This window comes from Heterocephalus glaber, unplaced genomic scaffold (genome assembly GCF_053883595.1).
Source record: "Heterocephalus glaber isolate CG9 unplaced genomic scaffold, H.glaber_assembly_v1.0 deba00001553, whole genome shotgun sequence".
In the NCBI taxonomy this organism is placed as follows: Eukaryota; Metazoa; Chordata; class Mammalia; order Rodentia; family Bathyergidae; genus Heterocephalus; species Heterocephalus glaber.
Genome location: NW_028258344.1, coordinates 21,024,371 through 21,048,281, shown reverse-complemented (window position 1 = coordinate 21,048,281; position 23,911 = coordinate 21,024,371). Strand labels below are relative to the sequence as shown.

General features: G+C 34.6%; 1 protein-coding gene across 7 annotated transcripts in view; it reads right to left on the bottom strand.

Annotated features, from left to right (window-relative positions):
* Zfhx4 (zinc finger homeobox 4) overlaps positions 1–23,911 on the bottom strand; it is a 189,845-nt gene that overhangs the window by 20,938 nt on the left and 144,996 nt on the right. For all 7 annotated transcript variants that reach the window (XM_087190507.1, XM_087190504.1, XM_087190508.1 and 4 more), the window contains 2 exons: positions 14,515–14,583; positions 3,591–3,707 (listed from right to left, as the gene is read on the bottom strand). In XM_087190507.1, the coding sequence (XP_087046633.1) occupies positions 3,591–3,707; positions 14,515–14,583 (186 nt within the window). The remainder of the gene's footprint in view (positions 1–3,590; positions 3,708–14,514; positions 14,584–23,911) is intronic.

The following is a 23,911-nucleotide window of genomic DNA, read 5'->3' as shown; positions in this document are numbered from 1 at the left end:
TTGTAGAAACAATGGAAGTTACATTTTATGCAGGAATGCATTGAATACTGTAAGGGGTGCTGTCTCAAATTTAATATTATGACATTCTTGGTAAATTATAAGAAATCAACTCTGAGATCTTCTTTCTGAATTTGTTATACTGGAAATGCCGTATATGAAAATAGGGCCAATTAATTTTAGGAAAGTTTTTATTAACTTTTATCACTCATAGTTTATTTTTGCAACTTTATTTAAAATAAATCTTGTTTTACCTTAGACCAGAAAAATTTAAAATAGAATCATGATTAAGAACGCCATAATATCCTCAAAGAGCAATGTCATTTTAATGAATTTTAACTAAAATAAATGAAGTCTAATTACAAATAAGCACTGCCAAATAGATAAACCAATGATTATCTCCCAGTTATAGGATTATTTAACTTGCATGAGATTGCTAGTATAAAAATGACATAATTCATTTCAATCAGATGCCACCTACTTAATAATTTTCAATCCCTAAAATACAGAAGGTTGTAAAATGGCTTATGCTCGTAACAAGTGAGGAAAATCCAATAACACACATGTACTCAAAGCAAATCTTGAAAAAATAAAAAATACTGAGTTATTTATGAGTCAATTTATTGATAAAATTTGAATATTATGAAACTTGGGTATAACAGATGCTATTCAACCCTAAATAATTCTAAATTATAATTATCTGTGTGGTATTCTTTCTAATGAGACTAGAATGAAAGGATAATTTTAATTGCAATAATGAAGGTTAATTTCCATCTTTCCTCGTGTTTACTCCCTTATTAAAGTGTAGTCCCCTTAGCCACAGCAGAGACATATTACATTTTCAATGCAAATGTGTTAATCTGGATAAACTCTATATTAATTCTTATACTGCACAGAGCTATAATTTGGATTATAATTAATCTAAAGTGGCACTAGATTTAAATGACAATATAAATGAGGCATTAGGAGGCTTTTCTATTATGAATGAATATTCAACAAATATAACTTGCATATTGCCAAGTCTCATTTTGAAAGCTCTACACCTACAGATTAATGTCAGCAACTAGACACAACAGCTTACACAGACATGGTCTTCCTAACATCTATTAATCCCCTTATGCCTAAAAAGTTCTATGCTGAAGTGGAGTTAAACTGTTTTCCCATCTAACGTATTAAGATAGTGATCATAAATATGCTACTATTCTTTTGACAATTATAGCTGATAGTAAGAAAATATTCATGTGTATGTGTGTTTATTCAATCATTAGAAATATTTACAAGGGAAAATCCATGTAATAACTTTTAACCTAATAAGATTCAATTTACAAAGCAGAACACGTTGTTAAAAGTTCATGTTAGTTTTCAATAACAAGGATGGTCTGAGAGGTTTCAAAACTAAATATTTGTATTTCAGCATTTACTTTTTGTTGGTCTTTGCTTAGAGCTCATTTTTATCCCAATAGCTATATCTGGGGAGGAATATAGCTATTGTTACAAGGATAAAACTTGTTTTAAAATGCTACCATCATGCAAAGGTCTTTATCTTCTCATATACCCAAGTCCTGTCTGCATGGGACAATTAGGCACCCAAAGAAGGACAATAACTCATCAGGCCATTAGGGACCAATTGAGCCCATTACTTATGCAGAGCAGTAAACTGCAAAGCCCTGTGGTATGTTCCCAGCAAGATTCTTTCTTTAATGATAAGATGAGATCCATCTTAAAGAGATTCCCAGAATTCATCCTTTATAAGGTATTAGATATTAAATATTTGACATCAAGTATCATGACCTATGGCATAAGTATTATATGGCACTCAATAAACACTGATGTGATATAAGTGTCTTTAATTTTTATTTTTATTAGTTCATGTTTCATCACATGAAGTTGGTGCATGTACATAACACATCTTAATTCTTTTTTCATCCCCTTCCACTTTCCTCCCTCCTGCCTCCTGCCACCTTTTTTGTCACCTTCCCTTTTGCAAAAGATCTTTGTGTGTGTTTGTGTGTCTTTTACATTCTTTTGAAGAATCAGAGAGATATGCTTCATAATCTGTTTCAGTCCTAGTATGTGAAAGATGTCACTGAATACAGACAAAATCCTGCCCTGCCTAAATTAGTCCAATAGCTAGTCTTGGTTATGTCCGTCATACAGTGAATAAACTACTACCTTTCTATTTGCAACCCTTTTCAAGTGAAGTTTAGATGGTACCACCCTTGTCATTAACCAATCATGAGGTGCTTCAAATTTCATGTGAGTAGCCTGAAGAGCCAGCCTGCTAATAGACCGCTGTATGGCATCTTTCCAGAGATTTCATTTTAGGCTCGATCCCAATGTAAGATCCTCTTTGTTTAAATCAAATTAGAATCATATGTTAGATACTACATCCTAGAAGTAAATAATAATGACACTTTTTTCACTGGACTCTCATAAAAAATTCACCATTGAACAGAGAGGAGAGAAGAGCAAGGAGCCCCTTAGATAATTTTTTAAGGGAATGCAAAGCTTGAATATGCAAAGACTGAATTACAAATATGGGATAATTCAGGTTTAAAGAAACTCATATGTAAAAAATGATACATATTGCACAATCCAATATCTTCATAGTGAATACAAGCGTCTTTATATGCGGCTGTCACTGGAATTCAAGGAGAAGATAGATGACTACATGAAACTAATAGGCTTGAACCCATTTCAGCACTTCTTCTGCTTCAATGAGTCCAACATAATAAAACTAGGTATAGCGTGCAGCAAAAGTAGCCAATGTAATATTCATTGTAACCATAGATTTCCATCTCATACATACAAACCATGGATGAAGCCATATATTTGCCAAATCAAACACAGAAAAAGCTTTAGGTATCCACACCAGATGCTGGCTTAGGGTTTGTTTGTGCACAAGTAAATGTCATGATACGAAGGTTTGTTTTCAAAGACAGTAGCTTTCATTACTGGGATTTGTCTATTCTAGAAGATCAAAATTACCCAGCACCTAATCCCTTTTCAATGATATTTCCTCTTTCTTAGGCTGAATCATCTATAAACTTTTTCACTGGATTTTATTTGAAATGCCTCAAATAGATGCCCTTAAAAAGGGCAGATTCCTGAGTATAAGTTAAAAAACAAAGGAAGGAAAAATAGCATTAATTTTTAGGGTTACTTGGTTTGGGAGGGGGTGCATATGATTGAATGACAAAATTCAAGTGATATCTAATCCTGTGCTTATGAAAAATTAATATGCCATCAGAGGAATCACAAGTATAGCTAAGATTAATGAAAGGCGCTTAAAAAATTACAAGCACACAAACTGATTTGATTAAAAAATAATCTCGCTGGTCTTCCTGTAATATTCTTCAACTTATCCACGTCTATTCTGTCAGATGGTTATGATTAAAAATAGGTCAATGGGAGGCTACTGATAGAAATCACATGCAAAATGCACATACAATGAATAGTAGTGGGAATGTTCAGACATTTTAAAATGAATAAAAGCTTTTAATAAGCTTTGCAGGGTGGGGATGAAGAAAAGGTTGATTTCAGGGAATAGATGGGTATAAGAAAATGAAAGGCAAAAAAGTCCAGCATCTTACCAGAGTCTTTAGTGGAGTTTTTGCCTTCACTATTGTCTCTCTCACTTGGGTCTTTCTCATCATCCTCAGCCACTGCTGTAGGCTTAATAGCTCCTTCTGCCTCCTCACTTTGTTCTTCTGTTAAGAAAGGCACAGGAGTCAGTAGCATTGAAAATTCCCCAAAATATTCTCTAAAATAAACTAAAAACTTTGTTTGCAAATTGTCTTCAGATATTCTCACTCATAAAAGGACATACAATTGTGCAAAAGTTTATATTAGAATGCACTGAGCACATCAATGCAAATTTTTATCTAAAGCAATTTCTTCCATGTCCATCGAGAGCACCTATATATACTTAACTAAAAATTAAAAAAAATCATTGTTAGTACAGTTTACATTGAAAGGGAAGAAACTATTAGGTGGAAAGCAAGTCTGTAATTTCAAGTCTAGAAACCTGCAGCCACATGGACCCTGTTCCGTGGACTTAAATAAGTGTCAGAGTCTTAGAAACAATTCTTAGAGAAATAATGTGATAATAATGGATTACATAAAAGACAGGTGTTACTCCTGTTTTCAGACTCCAGATCTTGGAGGAATTCTTTGATATTTTGTTAAAGGAAAGTATGGAAACTTCAGTTACCTTGGAGAATTTTTTTTAAGTGGGAGCTGTATGGGACCTAGGACACAGCAAGGTACACTTCTATGACAACTGCATCACCCCACACCTCATTCACGGGTTCACACCAGCTAGATTACATGGAAATCCTCACAGTAACTCAAACCTATTTAATTATTCTGTAAATCTTAGCTATGCCACTGCTGGTAGACTAATCTGTTTATGCGGTTAGCCTCTATGCTGGGGCTGTGCAGCACTAATCCGTGAAAGGCCCACTGTTCTCTTTCATCCTGTGATCATTTGTCTCTCAGTGTGCTGATGTCACATTTTAATGAATTTTTAGCAATCTGAGTAATGCCAGATAACCAAGCTCGCAACTCCCTACAGTATGGCATGCTGTTTTCACTGCAGCACAAAAAATAAAAATCATATTCCTCCATTCAGGTAGGAATTACATAAATTAGGTGAAGAAGGTAAAATGGGATTTGAAGCACCAGGCTGCTCAATTTCATAAAATCTTTAATGACCATATAAATTAACCCTGGAAAGGCAAAAGGTCATCGACACACATTTGCATACACTCTTCTATTTGCTTTTGATAAGCAGAGCTTTTATACAGAGAACATGATACAATTAACCCTTCAATAACCATACAAAACGTTGCTACCGACATTTTAAGTGTCAAGCATTAACTGAAAATTACACACTGAATAAAATTTTCATTGCAAATGCTATAGTGATTGAAAGGGGAAATCGTGGCCCTTTCCACACCCCATGTTTTATTAATAACATTCTGACAGCAGAATGAAATATCCACTGTCATATGTAGCAGCTGAGCACACAAAAAAAATTCTATTTAGTGCCTCACTTGCCAGCCATGCTCTGCAACTGTGTGAGCAGGAGAACAATGGAGGGGGGCAGTTCTGGGCTCCACTAGAAACACCAAAAAGCTAAGGGGAAAAGCAGGGATATTTAATACATTCAAAGTAAGACTGGTTCAACTGTGAGTCCTCCAAGGCACCATACAAATCCACTTACTCTGTTTCCCTTTGCATGAAAGCAGAGAGAAGACCCTTAAGGTAGTCAGTCCTCTGAGGGCTTGGGTGAAGTTTCCCTTTCAAGAAAATACAAATGAAAACTTTAAGATGACAGAGAACCAACTTTATCTGGCTTTAGACTGCTTTCATCAATTTGTGACAATTATGGGTCAAACGCAGGTTCCTTCCTCCCAGTCATAGGCTGGGCTGGTGAGTATGGTAGCTGAGATAGGTTTGTAAAGCTGAAAGGCTGAGATCATGAGTAGATTGGGCTACGTTTCTGCCGCCTCTACACATGTGGCATGATATCCAGTGTCAGGCCCATGGCAATTACTTTTCAACACATCCAGGGGAAGGGATGCAAGACTTTTTTGAGTAGATTTACTGGACTTTCCCCCCAGGGCTGGAAAATGAAGTGTCAGAGTGCTACTGAGCATACTTATCTTCAGGGGACATAAAATCATAAGGGCTATCGCAACTCACATTAATAAAACATTGTGTCAGGAGAAGAAAATTATGAAGGCACTAAAAGAAAAGCTACAGTATAATCTGGGTCTCATCAGACAGATTTTGCAAGGTCCTCTTCTTCATTTTCTGGTATGTGTTTTAAGTGTGAGAGAAATTCCCAGACATGTTCTTCTATACATCACTGTGGTGTCTGACCTCAGCCTGACCCTGGCAACAGTTTGAGAAATCTGAATGTGAACAAAGACTCTGTGTCCGCGGCAGGGAAAGATTGTGGGATAGACTCTCCCCATCAACTTAATCGCAAACAGCAGTTCTGAGGCCATAACTTTGCCCAGCAGCTTCAAGCCACAACTCATAACCCTTAGAGGTGGATTTGCCTGCAATGCTCCTGGTCCTATGACTTTCTTTCTCTCTCTCTTTTCAATTCTTCCTTTGAAGTAGGCAAGCAATTAGCTGTAATGTTCAAGCAATTCAGACCTGTTTTGTGGTTTAGAAGGTGAAAGCTGTTTATTACAGGTTGGCTCTTTGGAGCCATAAGAATTTTGCAAATTTTTAATCATGCAAAAAATAATCACAAGGTAACTTATACACACCATAAAGTTTCATATAAGTCAGAATAATAGGTCACTTTCATTCACAAAGAGAGTTTTAGAAATAAATTTGACATTCCTCATAAAAATATACTTCAGAGTCAAGAGTAGTAATGTGAAGAAACCACTTTCTCTAGAAAACCCACAGGTTAGGTTTGGGGTTGGAAGAAGGAATGGCTACATTCTAATATTCAAGTACCGTGTTTCCTCAATTACAACAGGCCACAAAATATAAGATGGTTATAAGAAAAATGTAACACTAAATGTATTAAAAGAAACCTTATAACTGACAGGTATAAACACATTACCAAAAAATTCCAAAATAAAGATACTAAAGCAGCTTTTATTTTTGTCAATGTGTCTTCTAGCTAGGGCATCTGAATTGCTCAAAAGAGACATTAAAACACAGATTGATCCCTCCCCCCCATTTAGTAGGTCAAGAGTGAGAGCTGAGAACTTCCATTTCTAACAAGTTCCCAGGAGCCGCCGATGTCTCAATCCAGGTCACATTTTGTAAACACTCCTAAGAAACACCAACTGTTAGTAATATACTCTCCCTTCCTATCCATACCATTATATTTCTTTAATTATCTAGGACAAATTTTCTTCAGTGTATAACTTCCACTTCATCCTTCATGCCAAGCCTGGGAAATATAAGTTTCAATATCTGGAAAAATAGAGTTAATAATATCTACCTTACAGGTTTGTTGTGAGGTAATCTATGAAAATCAATCAACACAGAGCCTAGCACAAAATCAGTATTTAGTAAAAATGATACTTGTGTTATTTGTACTAGTACTATACATTGTTTCCTTCTCCTAAAGATCTTTTCTGGACTTTGAACTTGATTATGTCTGGAAAGTTATATTTTCCTTCCTGTGCTGTGATGCCAAACAGTCTAACAATTTACCATTCTATGTGGAAATTATCTTTGTGTTGCCTATTTCCCCTATCAGTAAACATTTTCTGAAAATAGTAATTATTTTATTTATTTTGTTCCAGAAGTACCTAGAATATGGTAGGAGGGCAAGACATACTTTTGGAACACTGAATAAATTTAACAATCAAAACTGGGGTAAGGAGAGTCTAGACTCCACTCCATTCCTCTATTCTCCTTCAATAACATTGAATTACTCTTCACCAATGATCTCCAAGCTGTGAAATCCTACAGGTCACTTCTCTGCATCTTACTTAAGGACTTTTGTCAACAGATGGTACTTTTCCCTTTTTCTTAGAAAAGTATTCCCTTTTTCTTTTGGATTTCATTGTTTCAGAATGTTTTGGTTTCACTGTACTTCTCTGAAAGTTCCTTCTCATTCCCCTCTGCTGGAGGCTTCTCTTAATCAACTAAATATTGGAGTTCAGCATTGGTCCTAAGCCCTCTTCTCTATCTCCACTTTCCCTGTAAATGATCCTGGACCCATGGTTTTCAATACTATATCTCTATCAGGACACCTAAAAGGTATACCATATTGAATATGTTCAAGTCATAATTTTGGATTCCTGCTTAACACATCTCTCTCTAGTTTTTCTTGCATCTTCACCATCTCAGTTAACAGTACCACCATCTGCTATAAGCAATCCTTAACTCTTTCCCTTTCACATGCCAATCAACAAGGTCTAACATTTCTTCTTCTGAATCCATTCACTTCTTTAAATTTTCCTTGCCAATATCTTTAGCCTCTTATCTGTGCTACTAAAATGGTCTCATAACTAGGTAAGACTTACTCTTGTTTTCCTGTAATTTATCCTGCAAGCCTAAATAAACCAATCCATTCTTCTGCCTGAATTCTAGCACAGTTGACCACTTCACCTAGAGTAATATGAATTCCTTACTTTGGTTGAACTGATGAGGCCCTTGCCTGCTTTTCTGAACACATACTATGCTGCTATCCTCCTCACTCACTTTCCCCATGTTAGCCTTCTTTTTCTTCCTGGAATGTAACCAACATTTTTATGTAAATGTTTCAACAGATTCCTTTCATATTTAGCCCCTTCTCCTTCTTCAGGACTCAACTGACCTGTCAGTTCCTCAAAAAACTTTTTTGACCACTTCTTCTAAAGTAGCACTTCACCTGTGACTCAGGTAAGGGACCATTAGACTCCACAAGAATCACCATCACCTGCAAGGCTTGGAAAACCACAGATGGCTGGATCCCATTCCCAGTGTTACTGATTCAGTCAGTCTGGGGTGGGGCCCAGAATTTGTATTCTTAGAAATTCTATTAGTGGAAAATACTTTTAAAAACCCCTCTGCTCTAGCCTATTGCCTCCTTCACCACCTTTATTACAATCTGAAAATTCCGTTTAGGTGTCTAGAAAACTATCTAACAAAAGGTGGTCCTATTGTCTTGTTCATGACCCCTGGGCAGTAGTATCTGGCACAGAGAGCCACTGTCTAAATATGCTAAGTAAAACTGATGATCTCTAGTTTTATTATATGATGGCTAGATCTCATCAATAGAGTTAGAGTAAAGCAGAAAAGAAATACTGTTGCAGAAAGGGCAGTCAAATTTGGAATTTGACTTTCCTGTAGAACATCTAGATGAAAATATGCAGAATGTACTGGAATATCTAAATCTAAAGCACCTCAGAGAGACTGAAGTAATGATGTAAATTTTACTGTCTTTGTTTAAAAACAATAAAGAAGTGTATTGATGGCTAGTGGATCATTTTTAGCTCAACATTTGTCATAAGTCTTGCATTTTTGCTATATTAGGCTAAGTCATTAATGAAACCTTATTATTGGTTTAAGGTGGTGGAGACTGGATTTATTCTATTTTATCTTAAATATGTTCTTTAATTTTTTAGAGAAAATAACATACAAAATTTAGAAAAAAATGATGAAAAGTGCACCTTGAAGTTCTTAAAGGAAGACTTCTGAGTTTATATTGGAGCAATATTTTCACTTGCAGAAACTTTTTCTTAAGTATTTTAATATTCCACCATGGATGCAAAGGACTTTCTGTCATCATTTTTTCTATCTATTACTCCTCCAAATGTATAAACCTCCCACTCATATCATATTACGTAGCAAAAATAAATACATGGGTAAGTTTCTTCTTAAATTATCCAGATACAATGCATCTAAGGAGGTGTACCTGCCATTTTTAAGGTACACATACACATGCACACACAGAGACCAGTGAATGTGTTGACATGACTGCACAAAATCCAATTAATCTATTAATACTAAAAATAATCTCTATATTATTAATATCTTTTACATGAAACTTATGATTTAGGTAAAATTTCATAGTGTATAAATGTAGCCATGAGAAATTGTCAAGCTGAAGTTACTTGTTCATTATGAAGCTAGAGATATTCTCATGCAAAAAAATAAATACAGAATTGAAAGACAAATATTACATACTTCAGAAGAATGAACTCAAAGTAAATAATAGATCTAAATGCAAAATATAAACTTTAAAATGGCTAGATAGGAGAAAATCTAAATGACCTTGGGTTTGGCAACAACCTTCTAGATACCACAACAGACATAAAATCCACAAAAGCATTGATAAGCTCAGCTGCATTAAAATTAAATATTTTCTTTTTGAATGTCACTGTTAAGAGAATAAGGCAAGCCAGCACCTGGAAGAAAATATTTACAAACAACATATCTGATAAAACACTATTATTCAAATCCAAAATGAGAAAACTCAAGAGTAAACAATGACTAAATTTGAAAATGGTCCAAAGACTTTAAGGGACACTTCACCAAAGATGATATGCAGAGAGTGAATAACTACATAAAGGATACTCCACATATCTTATGTCATCAGGGTCATCAAGGAATTGCAAATGAAAACCACAATACCACTAACACCTATTAGTATGGCCAAAATCCAGAATATTGACATCAAATGCTGGTGAGATTGGGGAGTGACAGGATCACTCATTCTGGTAGGAATGCTGGTAGGAATGCAAAATAACACAACCACTTTGAAATAGTTTCATAGTTTCTTGCAAAATTGAACATAATCTTACCACATTATCCAGCAACTACACTCCTTGATATTTACTCAAAAGAAATGAAAATTACTATCCACACAGAAACCTATACTCAGAGATTACAGCAGTTTTATTTACATTGCCAAAACTTGGAAGCAATTAAGATGCCCTTAGGTAGAGAATGGATAAGCTTGTAAATCCAGACAATGGAATATTATCCAATGCTAAAAAGAAATGAGCTATCAAAACATGAAAAACAACTAAGTGAAAGAAGTCAATCTGAAAAGATTAAATAATTATATACACTATATAATTCCAAATATATGACATCCTAGAAAAGCCAGAAGTGGCTAGTCCCAGCACCCTGAAGGAAGCTCCCTCCTCCATCCCAGGCTCCTAGGGCAGAGAAGCTCAGCCAGTCCCAGCACCCAGAAGGAAGCTCCCCACCTCCATCCCAGGCTCCTAGGGCAGAGACACTGAGCAGGTCCCAGCACCTGGAAGGAACCTCCCCCACTGCCATCCCAAGCTCCTAGGGCAGAGAAGGTGAGCCGAGTGGGCACCAGAAGCACACACACCCCCCCCCGCCTTGGAAATGAGAAGACACATAAACAAGCCTCAAAAACAGACTTCTGGATCACCTACAGCAACTCCGAAGGGAAAGGAGATGGAACACTCTGATACTCCACCACCTGGACTCTCTGAACTGGCAACAAAAGAGGATCTGGGAAAAATGAAATCAGAAATAATTACTCAGATAACAGCAAAGATTTTGCTCATGGTGCAAGACAGGATTAATAAATCTAGAAAGGACAAAATAAAAAAATAGAGGATCTGATGAATATGATGGAATCGCAACATAGGAAACAAATGGAATCCATAAAACAGATACAAACAGATTTCCAAGAGATTAAAAACTCCATCGAAAGTCTACACAGCAGAATGAACCAATGTGAGGATAGAATTTCACATATAAGATAAGATTGCAATTAGTGAGGAGGAAAAGAAAAATTGCTTTAAAATTGTAAGGGAACATGAGAAATCAATCCAGCAGCTGATAGATGATGCAAAGAAGAATAACATAAGACTGATTGGAGTCAATCAAGAAAGAGGAGAGAGTGCAGATGACATTAAAAAACTGTTCACAGAAGTGATGGCAGAAAACTTCCCAAGGAGGGGAAAAGAACTTGACATACAGATAAGTGAGGTATATAGGACTCCAGCTAGCCTTAATCAAAAAAAATCTACACATAGGCATATAATAGTTAGGATTCCAGAAATCCAACAAAAGAATAAAATTCTACAAGCAGTGAGAGAAAAGAAACAAATCACATACAAAGGAAAGCCCATCAGAATCACAGCAAACATCTCAATGCAAACCCTCAAGGCAAGAAGAGCTTGGAGTGACATATTCCAAGCCCTAAAAGAAAACAGCCTCCAACCCAGATGGATGTACCCTGCAAAACTATCTTTCAAAATTGATGGAGAAATAAGATACTTTCATGATAAAGAGCACCTCAGGAACTTCATGAATACCAAACTAGCACTCCAAAAAACTGTAGACAATACCCAGGAAAAGACAATGAGGATCACAACCCCAGGAAACCCAGCAGAATGAATCCACTGGGCGTGACAAATTAAACCCAAAGAGGGAAAATCCAAAAAAAGAAAAAGTCATGACAAGGCTTTTAAAACTTTTGATTTCATCTCCCTAATGAGTGTATAATTCAATCTTATTATTGTACTGATTAGTATTTTTCTGATTCTAGAGTTGCACACCATTCCTTATGCTATACTGGCTATTTATCATCTTCTTATGTCTACATTTTAATTGGGTTGTCTATTAATGAGCTCTAAGAATTCTTTATATATTCTGCTCATAGGTTATATGCATTGTAAATATGATCTGTTTAAGGACTACTTTTCATTTTAATGATGTCATTTAAAGTTCTAAATATTGGTGGAATCTCATTTATCAATTTTTTCTTTTATACATCATGTTTTTTGTATCCTAGGTAGTTCTTGCCTACCCTGAATTCATAAATATTTTCCCTTATAATTTCTTCTTAAAGTTTTATACTTTTAGGCATTCTTATTTAGGTTCGTACATCCCTTCAAGTTATTTTCATGTATGGAAAAAAAGGGTTGAGGTTAATTTTTTATATATGGATACCAGGTGTTCTAGTGCCGTTTGCTGAAAACACTATCTCTTCCTCGGCTCTTGAATTCAGTTTATATTCTATAAAATGCTAATATTAAATAATCTTTCAAAACTCAGTAGACCATATATGTGTGGTTCTATTTCTAGATTCTCTGTTTTATTCCAATGATCTATATGTCTTTCCTTACACCAACACTGCCTTGATTACTGTAGCTTTAGAAGTCTTAAAATTGGGTGCTAAACGCCTTCCAACACTGTTTCTGTTTTTGTTTTTGTTTTTGTTTTTGGCTTTTCTGGGTCCTTTGTACTCCTACATAACTTTTAAATTTCAATATCCAGTTCTTCATCTATAGCAAGTATACACAGACCTGAATTTTTATATATACCTTGTGTTTTCTAATCCTGCTAAATTCAAATACAAGTTCTAGGGGCTCCTAGAGATTTCTTAGTATTTTCTCTGTAGATGATCATTTCATCTACATATAAAGATTTTGCTTCTGCCATGACAATCCTATCCTAGTTGTGTCATTTTATTGCCAGACTATTTAGGTGGGGACTAGGTTTCAAAGTTTAATGGTCAGATAAAGAATAAGCATATCTTCCCTTGTTCCCCACCGTATGGAAAAAGCATTGTATTTTCTCCATTCATACAAGGCATTCTCGCTGGAAGTATGGAGTACATGTCTTTAATTTGTTGAGAAGTTTCTGTTCTACTTCTAGTCTTCTGATAGCTTTTACCATGAACAGCTGTAGAATTTGGTCCAATACTTTTTCTCCAACTAGTGACAGGATCATATGGCTTTATCCTTTCCTCTGTTAAAATGATGACTTTTGGGAGTGGATCTTCCATTGCTGAACCAACACTGCCATCCCTATAACAAAACCATTTTCTACATCCTGCCAGATCTGACTTCTAATAGTTTGTTTTGTTAAACAAATTGCTATCTATGTTCATACTTTTCACTTCTATTATCTTTATCCAATTTTAGGATTAGCACAATGTTGAGTTCCTAAAATGAGGGGAGAAGTGTTCCTTCTTTTTTCTGCTTTAATTGTTTGATATAATTTATCAGTTAGAATGTATATGAGCCTGCTGTTGTCATATAGGTAGGTTTTCAAGCTAGGAATATACTTTCTTTAATAGGTGCTATTCAAATTTTATATTTCCTCCAGAGTTAGTTTCATTAATTTGTCTTCTAAGTTACTTCTTAGAAGTTGTCAAATTTATTTCAAAAAAGATTTTTGAAATATGCTTTCTATATCCTTTTAAATTCTGTAAAATCTGTGGTAATGTCTCCTAGATCATAATATTGTATTTTTAAAAATGTATAAGTGTTATTTTGTAACAGGAAGAAATTGTCTAAAAGAGCAGGGGAATTGGGAGGGGTAGGGGAAGGGAAAGGAAAAAAATATGAGAAGAGGAAAAAATGGAAACAAGGTCTTTGCAAATAGGGATGGGTGGAGGGGGTGAAGGGAGGGCAAGGGAAGGGGAAAAAAAATAAGAACCAAGATACTCATGTAATGGTACAAGATCCCAATGATGAATGTAACTGTATTTTATACCTAAAATGTACCAATAAAGTTAATCAGGGAAAAAAAAAAGAAAAGCTAAAAGTATGGAAACAGCAAAGAGTCAGTGGTTTTCACACATGTAGGCTGGAGTGGTAAATAATGAATAGGTTGGACATACTATGTTTAGGGTAATGAAACTACTCTATATGATATTAAAAGATAGGTATAGGTCCAAACCTATAAAATGTACAACACCAAAAGTGAACCCTAGTAGAAACTATAGTTTGGAGGAGAAAGACATGTCAATTTAGGTTTGTCCACTCAGGTGTACGATGGTGATAAAGAGGGAGGTTAAGTATGTACAGGAGTGGGAGGGATACATGAAATTTACCTTTCTCTCATTTTTGCTGTTGACATAAATTTAAAGTCACTTTACAAATGCTTCCAAATTCTGTATATATTTTATTGGCTTTTCATTATTTTGTATAAGGGATCTGATCCCATCTAATTACAGCAGTTCAAGAGAACATTTATTACACAGATTATAAGAGTAACAAATGCAATTCATTTAAGACAATGCAAGATTTTGAAAGGAATATAAACTATTACCTGAGCTTGCTCTCAATTGCTGCTCTGTAAGATCATCCTCACAGATCCTGGCTCCCAAAGTGGAAGTTTCTGCAGAGGACATCAGAGTGAAAAGTAATAATTATTTCATATTCAGCTCTTATATCATAGCAAGCATCACAAAAACCCCAACTTTGGCCATCAGAAGAAGTAAGTACCAGGTACAGCTCAAGTGAGTTTGTGTCATGCCATGTATTCTAGTAAGCAGTGCTTTGCACAGACTCCAAATTTAATTCTTAATGCTTAGTAGCATAGAATCAATACAACAATATAGATAAAACATAGAACTGAAAATACTCACTCTTAGTTTTACATTTGAGCTATTTGACGAAGGCTACATTAGAAGATTATGTGTTTAATGGGAATGACATGCTACATAGACTATGAACTTCCTTTTACTTGTATACCTGAAGTGTACCAATAAAAATAACAATAAAAAAAGAAACCCAAAAGAGGAGAAAAATACAATATATGATAGCCAATGTGAAAGACCAAAGGAAACGTCAGGCACTTGAGCCAAAACCTAAAGAATCAGTCCAAGTCATCAGTAAGTCCAAATTTTGTTTCTGTTCTTGTATTTGAACTCCAGAGCTGAAGTACTACTAATGCCCTGGTTTTCTAAATTCAACCCCAAACATAGATCATTATTTTCACCAACTTGCCTTCTTACTACTGTGTCCTCTGCTGTAGTAAAGTCCATTTTTTAAAAAAGGAAAAGTTTAACAAAAGAGTCCCGAGCCAGGGATTTACCTCAGTGGCTCCACCATGTGCCTCACAGGTGCGAGGTCCCGAATTCGATCCCCGGTATCAAAAAAAAAAAAAAAAGTCCAGAAATTGCCTTAAACAATTCATTATGTCTCCATAGTGAATCATATACTTCTGGTTGCATACTCTTGTCACATGTACTTCTCTCTACTCCTTCCATCATCTCTTCCCTGATGATTTTAGTAGCTTCTACAATATCCTATCTCCTTCAAGTTCCTTGTCTTTCCAATCTAATACCTCACCGAAGTCTTAAGAGGTATCCTTTAAGAATATAGACTGAGTACAAATCATGGTTCCATTACATTCCGGGTATGGGATCTTGACCTCTGTATGTCCCAGTTCCTTCATGTATAAAATAAAGACATAATTATATGAGTAGTCTATAATTCTTAGAGAAAATACTTAATACAAATAAAAGCATAATGTGATATAGTCTTCAAAGTCATGAAAGGCTACATATTATCGAGATGTAAAAAAATGTTGTCACACATTTCTTACACTGCCAAAGATAATTATGTCTGCCTAATATTTCCAGGAAATAGCATCTCTGGTTGATTCTAAAGGCTTTAATTAAACAAATAATTAACCTTGAAAATAGGAGTGCACACCAAGGCACTATTCTGGCTAATTTACTAATTGTTCTTCCTGCTATTTACAAAACCTTTAGCCTTTAGTGGTAACCTATTTAAAAACAATACAATCATAATAATCAGTGCTCCCCCAAACACACAATAATGTATTTCATATCTTAAATTAATCTTGAAAGGAAAAAATTCTCAGTCTTTGCTCATAAATCCAGAAGTTACTTTCAAGTAGATCACAGCCTTGATGTACACCCAATATATCACTCAAGAAGTTTTCCTTCTTCCTCTTGGCAAATTCTCATGATTTTAAGTCTTAATCAGTGTTGTCCATTTGATTTTAAATGCCTGTTTTCTTCTCTTCCTGTTGGCCTTCTATTCTTCCCTCAAAACCAAAAGCAAGTGTTCCCAGAGCTATCTATCTATCTATCTATCTATCTATCTATCTATCTATCTATCTACCTCAGTTCTCATCAGGATACACTGTGATAAATTTATATGTGATCCATTACATTTCCTCAATAAATTGTAAGCTGCTTGAGAGCAGCTTTTTATCTTCACAGATTCCCAAGTAAAGACAGAGGAAGGTATGTCACAGTCACCTAAGATACTAGCATTCCAATATCTATGTACTATATCCTGAAAGAGATAAGTCTCAAGATGAGAATTTATAAATGCTTGAGCACTCGAAATTCCAACTCTATCAATTATACCCAACGTGGATAATAATCCATTACATACATCAATGTGTTTACCTAAAAATAAAAACACGTGGGGCTGGGGATTTAGCTCGGTGGTTCCAGCGCCTGCCTCACAAGTGCAAGGTCCCGAGTTTGATCCCCGTTACCAAAAAATAAAAATAAAAATAAATAAAATAAATAAAAACACATCTTCCCATCTTTTCTTGAAAAAATAAAAAGAGAATTTATCTAAGAGTCCTTACCCTACACACACACACACACACACACACACACACACACTTCACTGTATTTATTGAACTTGTTCTTCCTATCTTCAGTATCAGTGGTATCTACCTGAATTTGATCAAATAATTGTTACTCCTTGACAATTAATAAAAATAAAAATAAAACAAAGATTTTTGAATTTGTATATCTGCCAAGTACTGTAACAAGCTATTTTGCACAGAAACAATCATGTAATCCTCACAGTAAAATCATGAGGCAATTATCAATCCTCACTTTATAAATCAAGAGACTGGCCCTTAAAGGGATTGATTACTTGTCCCAGGTCATGAAATTGGAAACTTAGAGCCAAGAATGAAAATGCTGTCAGTCTGGTGTAAACGCTAAGAAGTTTAAAACATATCCACTTATACTACTATAACTTTTGGAAGTTAATGTTGTCTGGGGGGGGGGGGAGATTTTTCACTAGTCCTGTGAAAAAATCTGATATTTCCAGAAACATTTATATTCCTTGAATATAACATGCAACCAAATGATAGTCTGGTACCATGTTAAAATGATTTAACTTGACAATGACTTAAAAAAATACACAATCAGAAACTGGTATTTAATTTCACAAATTAGGTTCTGTGGCACTTGGAAATTCCAGTGACAGTTACTTGTGCAAATAATTTTATAAAGGAATGTGTATCAGTGTGTCCCAGAACTTATTTTATAAACTCAACAATGTTACTCTCTTTATACAATTGATATAAATATTTTAATAAAGAAGCTTTTAACTTATCAAACAAACTGATTAATCTATACTTTTCTGGCTGTAAAAATAGAATGTTTAAAACCTAGTTATGATACATAGCATCTTGCAATATTTCACTTTAATAATTGCTCTGTAGTAACAAAACTGACTGTTGTTAACAGGATTTGTCTCTTGCTGGTGATTTAATTAGATTACTAGTTTTTGTTTTCTGGCACCTGAACTTTCCTGCTTAATTTAAAAATAATGCCATTGGCTTAGTTTATCCAGTATTCTACTCTGTCCTGTCGATTTGGGGATGATAACACACTTGAAAATGGCCCAAATTACTTCATTTTTATTAACATAATGTAGGCATAATCAGCAGCATTTTCTGTGGAGTTGTGTATTGATCATCACAATCACCATCATCAACAACACTACAGAATATCTGCTCTGTGCCTGGTGCTGATTGATGTTCTTTACAAGCACCTCAACATGCCCAGCAAGGATAGAGCTATGATTTGAGCCCACACAGTCTCAGGGATGGTTTCTTAATCACAATGATATACTAAACCATATTTTAAAAAATCCTAAAAGTAACTTTCTTTTTGATTCTGCAATTATTTCCAGTACTTTTATTCTCATTTGGCCCCAAATCTGCTAATTATTTATTTTCCTAGCTAAATCCAAAGGGTTACACCTAAAAAGACAAAACTTAATGTCTAAATGATTAGGGTTCCTATTCCTTTTTCTGATGAGGATGAAAGTTCTCACAATCCTCTTTCTTTAATTGCACTACCTTGTCTATGCTTAAGCTTATCTTCTTATTACTGCTTTTTATTTATTCCTCTGTTATGTGAATAATATTTATCATGGTAAACAAAGTGATAAAATTCAAGAAAATCTACTCCTCCCTCTTAATTGAAATACTAATATTTTTTCAAAACTATAATCAATACAAATCTCAGGGAAAGATCTAAAATGTTTATTGTTTAACAGTCTAGGTGTATATTGTGGAAATAAATCTAATATGCACTTCATGACAGTAATAGACATATACTTTTTGTATTCTTCTCAGCAAAATTTGGAAAGCATCCAGCACAATTCCAGTAAAAACTAAAAATTTAAAAATAATGGGTAAATGTTCCAGCTACAAAGTACGATACTAAGATAGGACAGTAGTTTTCCATTATCTGAGTTCTGACTTCCACAGTTAAATACAGTCTGTAAATGCTAAATGGAAAATTCTAGAAATATATAATCAGTAAGTCTAAAATCATATGCCATTCTGAGTAGTATGATGAAATATAAAATCATCCCAATCCTTCTCACATAGGACATAATTAGCCCTTTGTCCAGTGTATCCACACTGTATGCACTACTCATACATTATTCACTAAATAGTCTTCTCAGGTATCAGATTGGCTGTCAAGCTAGTGCAGCATTTGTTGTCAAGATACCTTTATTTTACTTAATAATAGCCCCAAAGTACAAGATCAGTGATTTTCACAACTTGAATATGTCAGAAAGAAGCCATCAAGTGGTTTCTTTAAGTGAAAAGGTGAAAGTTCTTGACTTAATAAAAGAAAAACTTTGTATGCTGAGCTTACTCAGCTCTATAGTAAGTTATTCTTATTAATATCTTATTGTGATTATTTATAATTTAAACTTTATCATAAGTATGCATACACAGGAAAAAAACTGTATATGGAGTTCAGTACTGTGTGTAGTTTTAGGCATAACCTGGCAGTGTATGGAAGTATCCTTGAAGATAAGGAAAACTAATGCATTTGGCTACAAAACTTCCACATCTCAGCCTTTCCTATTAATTTGCTAATACATTAAACAAAATATTTAGCATATAAAATAAAAGGTACCCCACCAAAACATTAAATATCAAGCCAAAAGCTCTAACACAGTAAAGAGAAAAAAGAAAATATAATCATTTCCTCTAGTCATCAGTAACATTTTGAAACTTATTTACTGAATCCATTAAGAAAAATACAATTTTATTTTTTTAATTGATGAATGAGACTAAATTCTAAAACAGTCTGCAAGTAGTTTGTAACAACTTTTGCTCCACGACTCATCTAGTCACACCCATCCCCCTCACTTCATTTCTGGAGACTCTCCCGCCTCTACCAAAGCTTTGTGACTCATTGTAAAAGGATATTTTAAAGGCTCTGTGAATACAAGTGAAGATATTTTGGAGCTCTCTAATTTCCAAATAAGTTAGCATTTTTTGGAAACCTGTGAGGTGCTAGGCATGTAACATGCATTTCCTTACTCAATCCTCACGGTAATCTGTAACAGAAATATCACTGCTTTTATGGAAGAGATGAGACATCAAAGCTCAGACAGTTTAAGTAATTTTTTCCAAAGGCACAGAGCAGCACAAGGGAAGGTTTGGGTGATTCTACCTGCTCCCAAAGGCCACCCCCAACCAGGAGGCCTCCAGGCAGCCTCCAAAGAGTTCTGGCGCAGGAAGCCTGAGAACTGAACTCATTTTCTACTAAAAACCAACTCAAACTCCTTCTAAGCAATTTCATCTTAACAAAATTAATATTTAAAAGAATACATCAAAATCAACATTTATTACCATCTTGGTACTTTACATTTTACTTAAGATTGCTGATCTTGCTTGGGCAGTGCAAAAAGAAAATCAGTGTTCGCATGAAGCAAGTTTCCAATGAAAAATGGTTTCAAGTGGTCTTCTCCATCCTTTTCCTATGTGTATACAAAGAGCGCTCGTCTAAAAAGCTGAGCAACTCAGCAAGCTACCAAATGATTTTGAGTAACCAAGCAACATCATCTTTGTTGACCTGCAGTGCTTTCTCTTAAATTATTTTTTCCAGGCAGTAATAGATTGAAGTGCATTGGATGTTCCAGTGTCAATTATCTGAATGGGGCTGGGTTTGTAATTTTTTTTTTCTGGAAAGTAAAGCTCCTTTCCTCTGCCCTGTCTGGTTTTACACAGAAGTTATTTTTATATAGTAAGGGAGCAGTATCTCCTGGGGCTTCCTAGGCCAGGAATGTATGATCACTTTTTCTGCTTCTTGAATCATCTGTGACCTCAGTGTAATGGGGCCTCAAAGAAATTTGATAAGTTCCTGATATCAATTAGTTTTAATAAATTACTCATACAACTTCTTAATGTCTTATATTTTAAACTGCTCTTCTTGAAATGCTTTTTCTTAAATTTATTAATTTCTAATACATTTTTCCATATAAGGTTGTTTCATTTCTGATTGTTTTGAAATGAGAAGAATGAACTTTCCTGCTCATAATTTGAGTGCAACATTGTGTTCCCATCATATAATCAATTGTCCAGTTACTTAGATTTAAATCCTTATGGTATTTATTACAATCTCTACAGTGTCTGGAACATTTCATTCCTCAGTTCACTGGGCTGGCTTTACTGGGTTGCTCATCAACAGAGGAAACACCTCTGGTTCAAAAACTGATCCATATTTATCCATTGAGGCCTTTGTTCATGTTGAATGCTGGCCAGTTATTTCAACTCTTCCTATCTCATAGCTAGCTTGAGTGTGTGTGTGTATGTGTGTGTGTGTGTGTGTGTGTTTGTGCATGTGCATTCAGAACATTTAAAACAAGATGTACCCTCTTAAAATTTTATGTGATAATGTAATGTGACTAAATTTAGGTATAATGTTATACAGTAGATTTCTAGAACTTACATTGAGTGCTTAACTTATATTTTATACCCTATGATTAATACCTCCCCTTCAACCTTCCCTTGGTTCCTGAAAACTACTATTCCACTAGTTATTCTATGAACTTGCCTACTTTAGATACCTCCTATAGATAGAACCATGAAATATTTGCCTTTTTCATTTATAGCTAAATGGATACATATTGAGGCCATACTCTTAAGTGAAATAAATAGGACACACACATGTAAATACCGAATAGTTTCTCTAATGTGAGAAACTGAAAGTATAAATAAGGGTTAAAATTATTAAAATTAATAATTGATCATTTGAAATAGGAAGAAAATGTACAAAGGGGCAGGGGTGGTGGGAGGGGAAGGGGAAAGGAAAGAAGGGAAAGGAAACATTATGAGAAAAGAGAAAAAATGGAAACAAAGTCCGTGTAGATAGGGAAGAGGGAGGAGGTGAAGGGCGCACAGGTAGTGGGGAAAAAATAAGAACCAAGATACATCACGTACAGGTACAAGCACCCAATAATAAATGTAAATGTATTGCATACCTAAAATGTACCAATAAAGTAATTTAAGAAAAAAATTGTCTTTTTGTGACTGGCTTATTTCACTTAATATAATCATCAAGTTTCATCCACACTGGGCACATACTAGGACAAAGTTTTTCTGAAATTATTTTTTTATGCTAGAGATTTAACTATTGGTAAAGTACTTACTTGGCATTCATGAGGCATTGGGATTAATTCATAGCACTACAAAAATTATTTTTAATAGAAAAGAAAACAAACAAATGGCTATCTGGTAGTGTTTCTTTTTCACTATTTCTTTTATCTCTTTCACAGTCTCCTTACAAGAGTCATTCACCTTCAGGTGAATGCATTTCTTTAGCTCAGTCATTTTATTTAGTTCTTGGAAGCTTCAATAACTTTTCTTACCCTTTTTTCTCAAAGACTTCTGCAACATTAAGTGGCCCCCCTTAAGTCTGCACTATTTTTAAATGACCACAGCTATAGAGTTGAATAGGTTTCACAACTTATAGAATATGTTTTCTATACTACAGCTTCATCATCCCCAAGATTTTATTTCAATCACAGTCAATGAGATAGTAGGTATGCCTCTCTGGGACCATTATGTGTGAAGCCATCATTCACTCTTGCTGTGGAGAATTAGAGAAAATAACCTCTCTGTTGAAATAATCATCATTCTATACACAAGTATTGGATTTGAGTAATTTTTCTGTTTATTCTTTATTCTCAGTCACCTAAATCATACACCTGACTGACTAGACCATGAAAGCACAAAACATTTGCTTTTCCTCCAAATCAATTTATAAAGGACAAAAGAAAATATTTTAGAACTTTCAAAAAGACAATATGAAGTGGGAAATGTTTGCAACAAGGAATTCAATAAGAAACCATGATTCCATTTTTAGAAATTAAAATTGATCTATTAATGACCCAAACTAGTTTTCTCATCTATAAAATGGAGATAAAATTGTTTCTTTTCTTGCCACCTTACCTAGTCTCTATAAGGACGAAGTAGTTTTTACCACCTCTAGGTGATATTGCAAACAAGTAAATGCAATCTTTATACAGTACTTTCTAAATATTTAATGTTTAAATATTCTAGTATCTGATATATCACTACTTATAATAAAATAACCTCTATGCGTAGATACACAGGGAAAGTTATTGCTCTTCAAATGCAGAATTACTTATATTGTGACTTACATGTGACCATAAAAACAAATTTCAGCTGACTAGATGGAGTCTTTTTGTCAACACTAAAATTGCTGAAACAAACCTGTCATTAATCTAAAATGCAGAAAAGCTTTGTAAATTACATGTAAATAATTCTTGACTTTTCCTGATCTGGAATTTTCTGCATCTCACCACATTCAAAAAGGTCAAATTTATATGGTTACAAATCCCCAAATTACACTTGTGGAAGTGACCTAGGCAATGAAAGATATAAACATAAATGAAATACAGCTGGATAGGAAAAGGTACTGAAAGTGCACACAGCTCCATAAATGGAAGATCAGAAAAGTCTGGCTGGAGCCAAGACTGAAGAATGTACTATTGGAACCTGCTATGAACTTTCCAGACAATACTTATACATGTCCATGAAATATTTATTTAATAAATCATTCCATCATTCATTAATGAGCAAACAAATTGATGCAATTTGGCACATTGCTTCTTTGGACTCTATTAGCAGTAGAAAAAAATTGTTTCTGAGAAATAGTTTATTTTCTCCTATGCCTGAATACAAGAATTGGCCTAGAGTCCCTGGATCTTGGCAAAGTGAGAGTTTTAAGCAAAAGTATAATAACTGTATTTTTATCATTGAGATGCTGTCCAGAGGATGGATTACAGGGATAGGATTTTATATATATATATATATATATATATATATATATATATATATACATATATATGATTAGGATAACACTATAGCATCCTCTGTACTTCAATCTATCATTGCCTAGGAAAATTCACAGAGAAAGGAATACTAATTACACTGGAGAGAAAAGGAATGTTAAAATGTCCAAGACTGGGTTGAGAGAAAAGATGATGAGCTCAGTTTTGGACATGAATTTGAATAGAGATGTTTAGTAAACATTTAAGTTAATGTATGTAGGTCCTGGAAGAGAAGTCTGAGTTAAAGATATCTCTAGAAGTTTTATTAA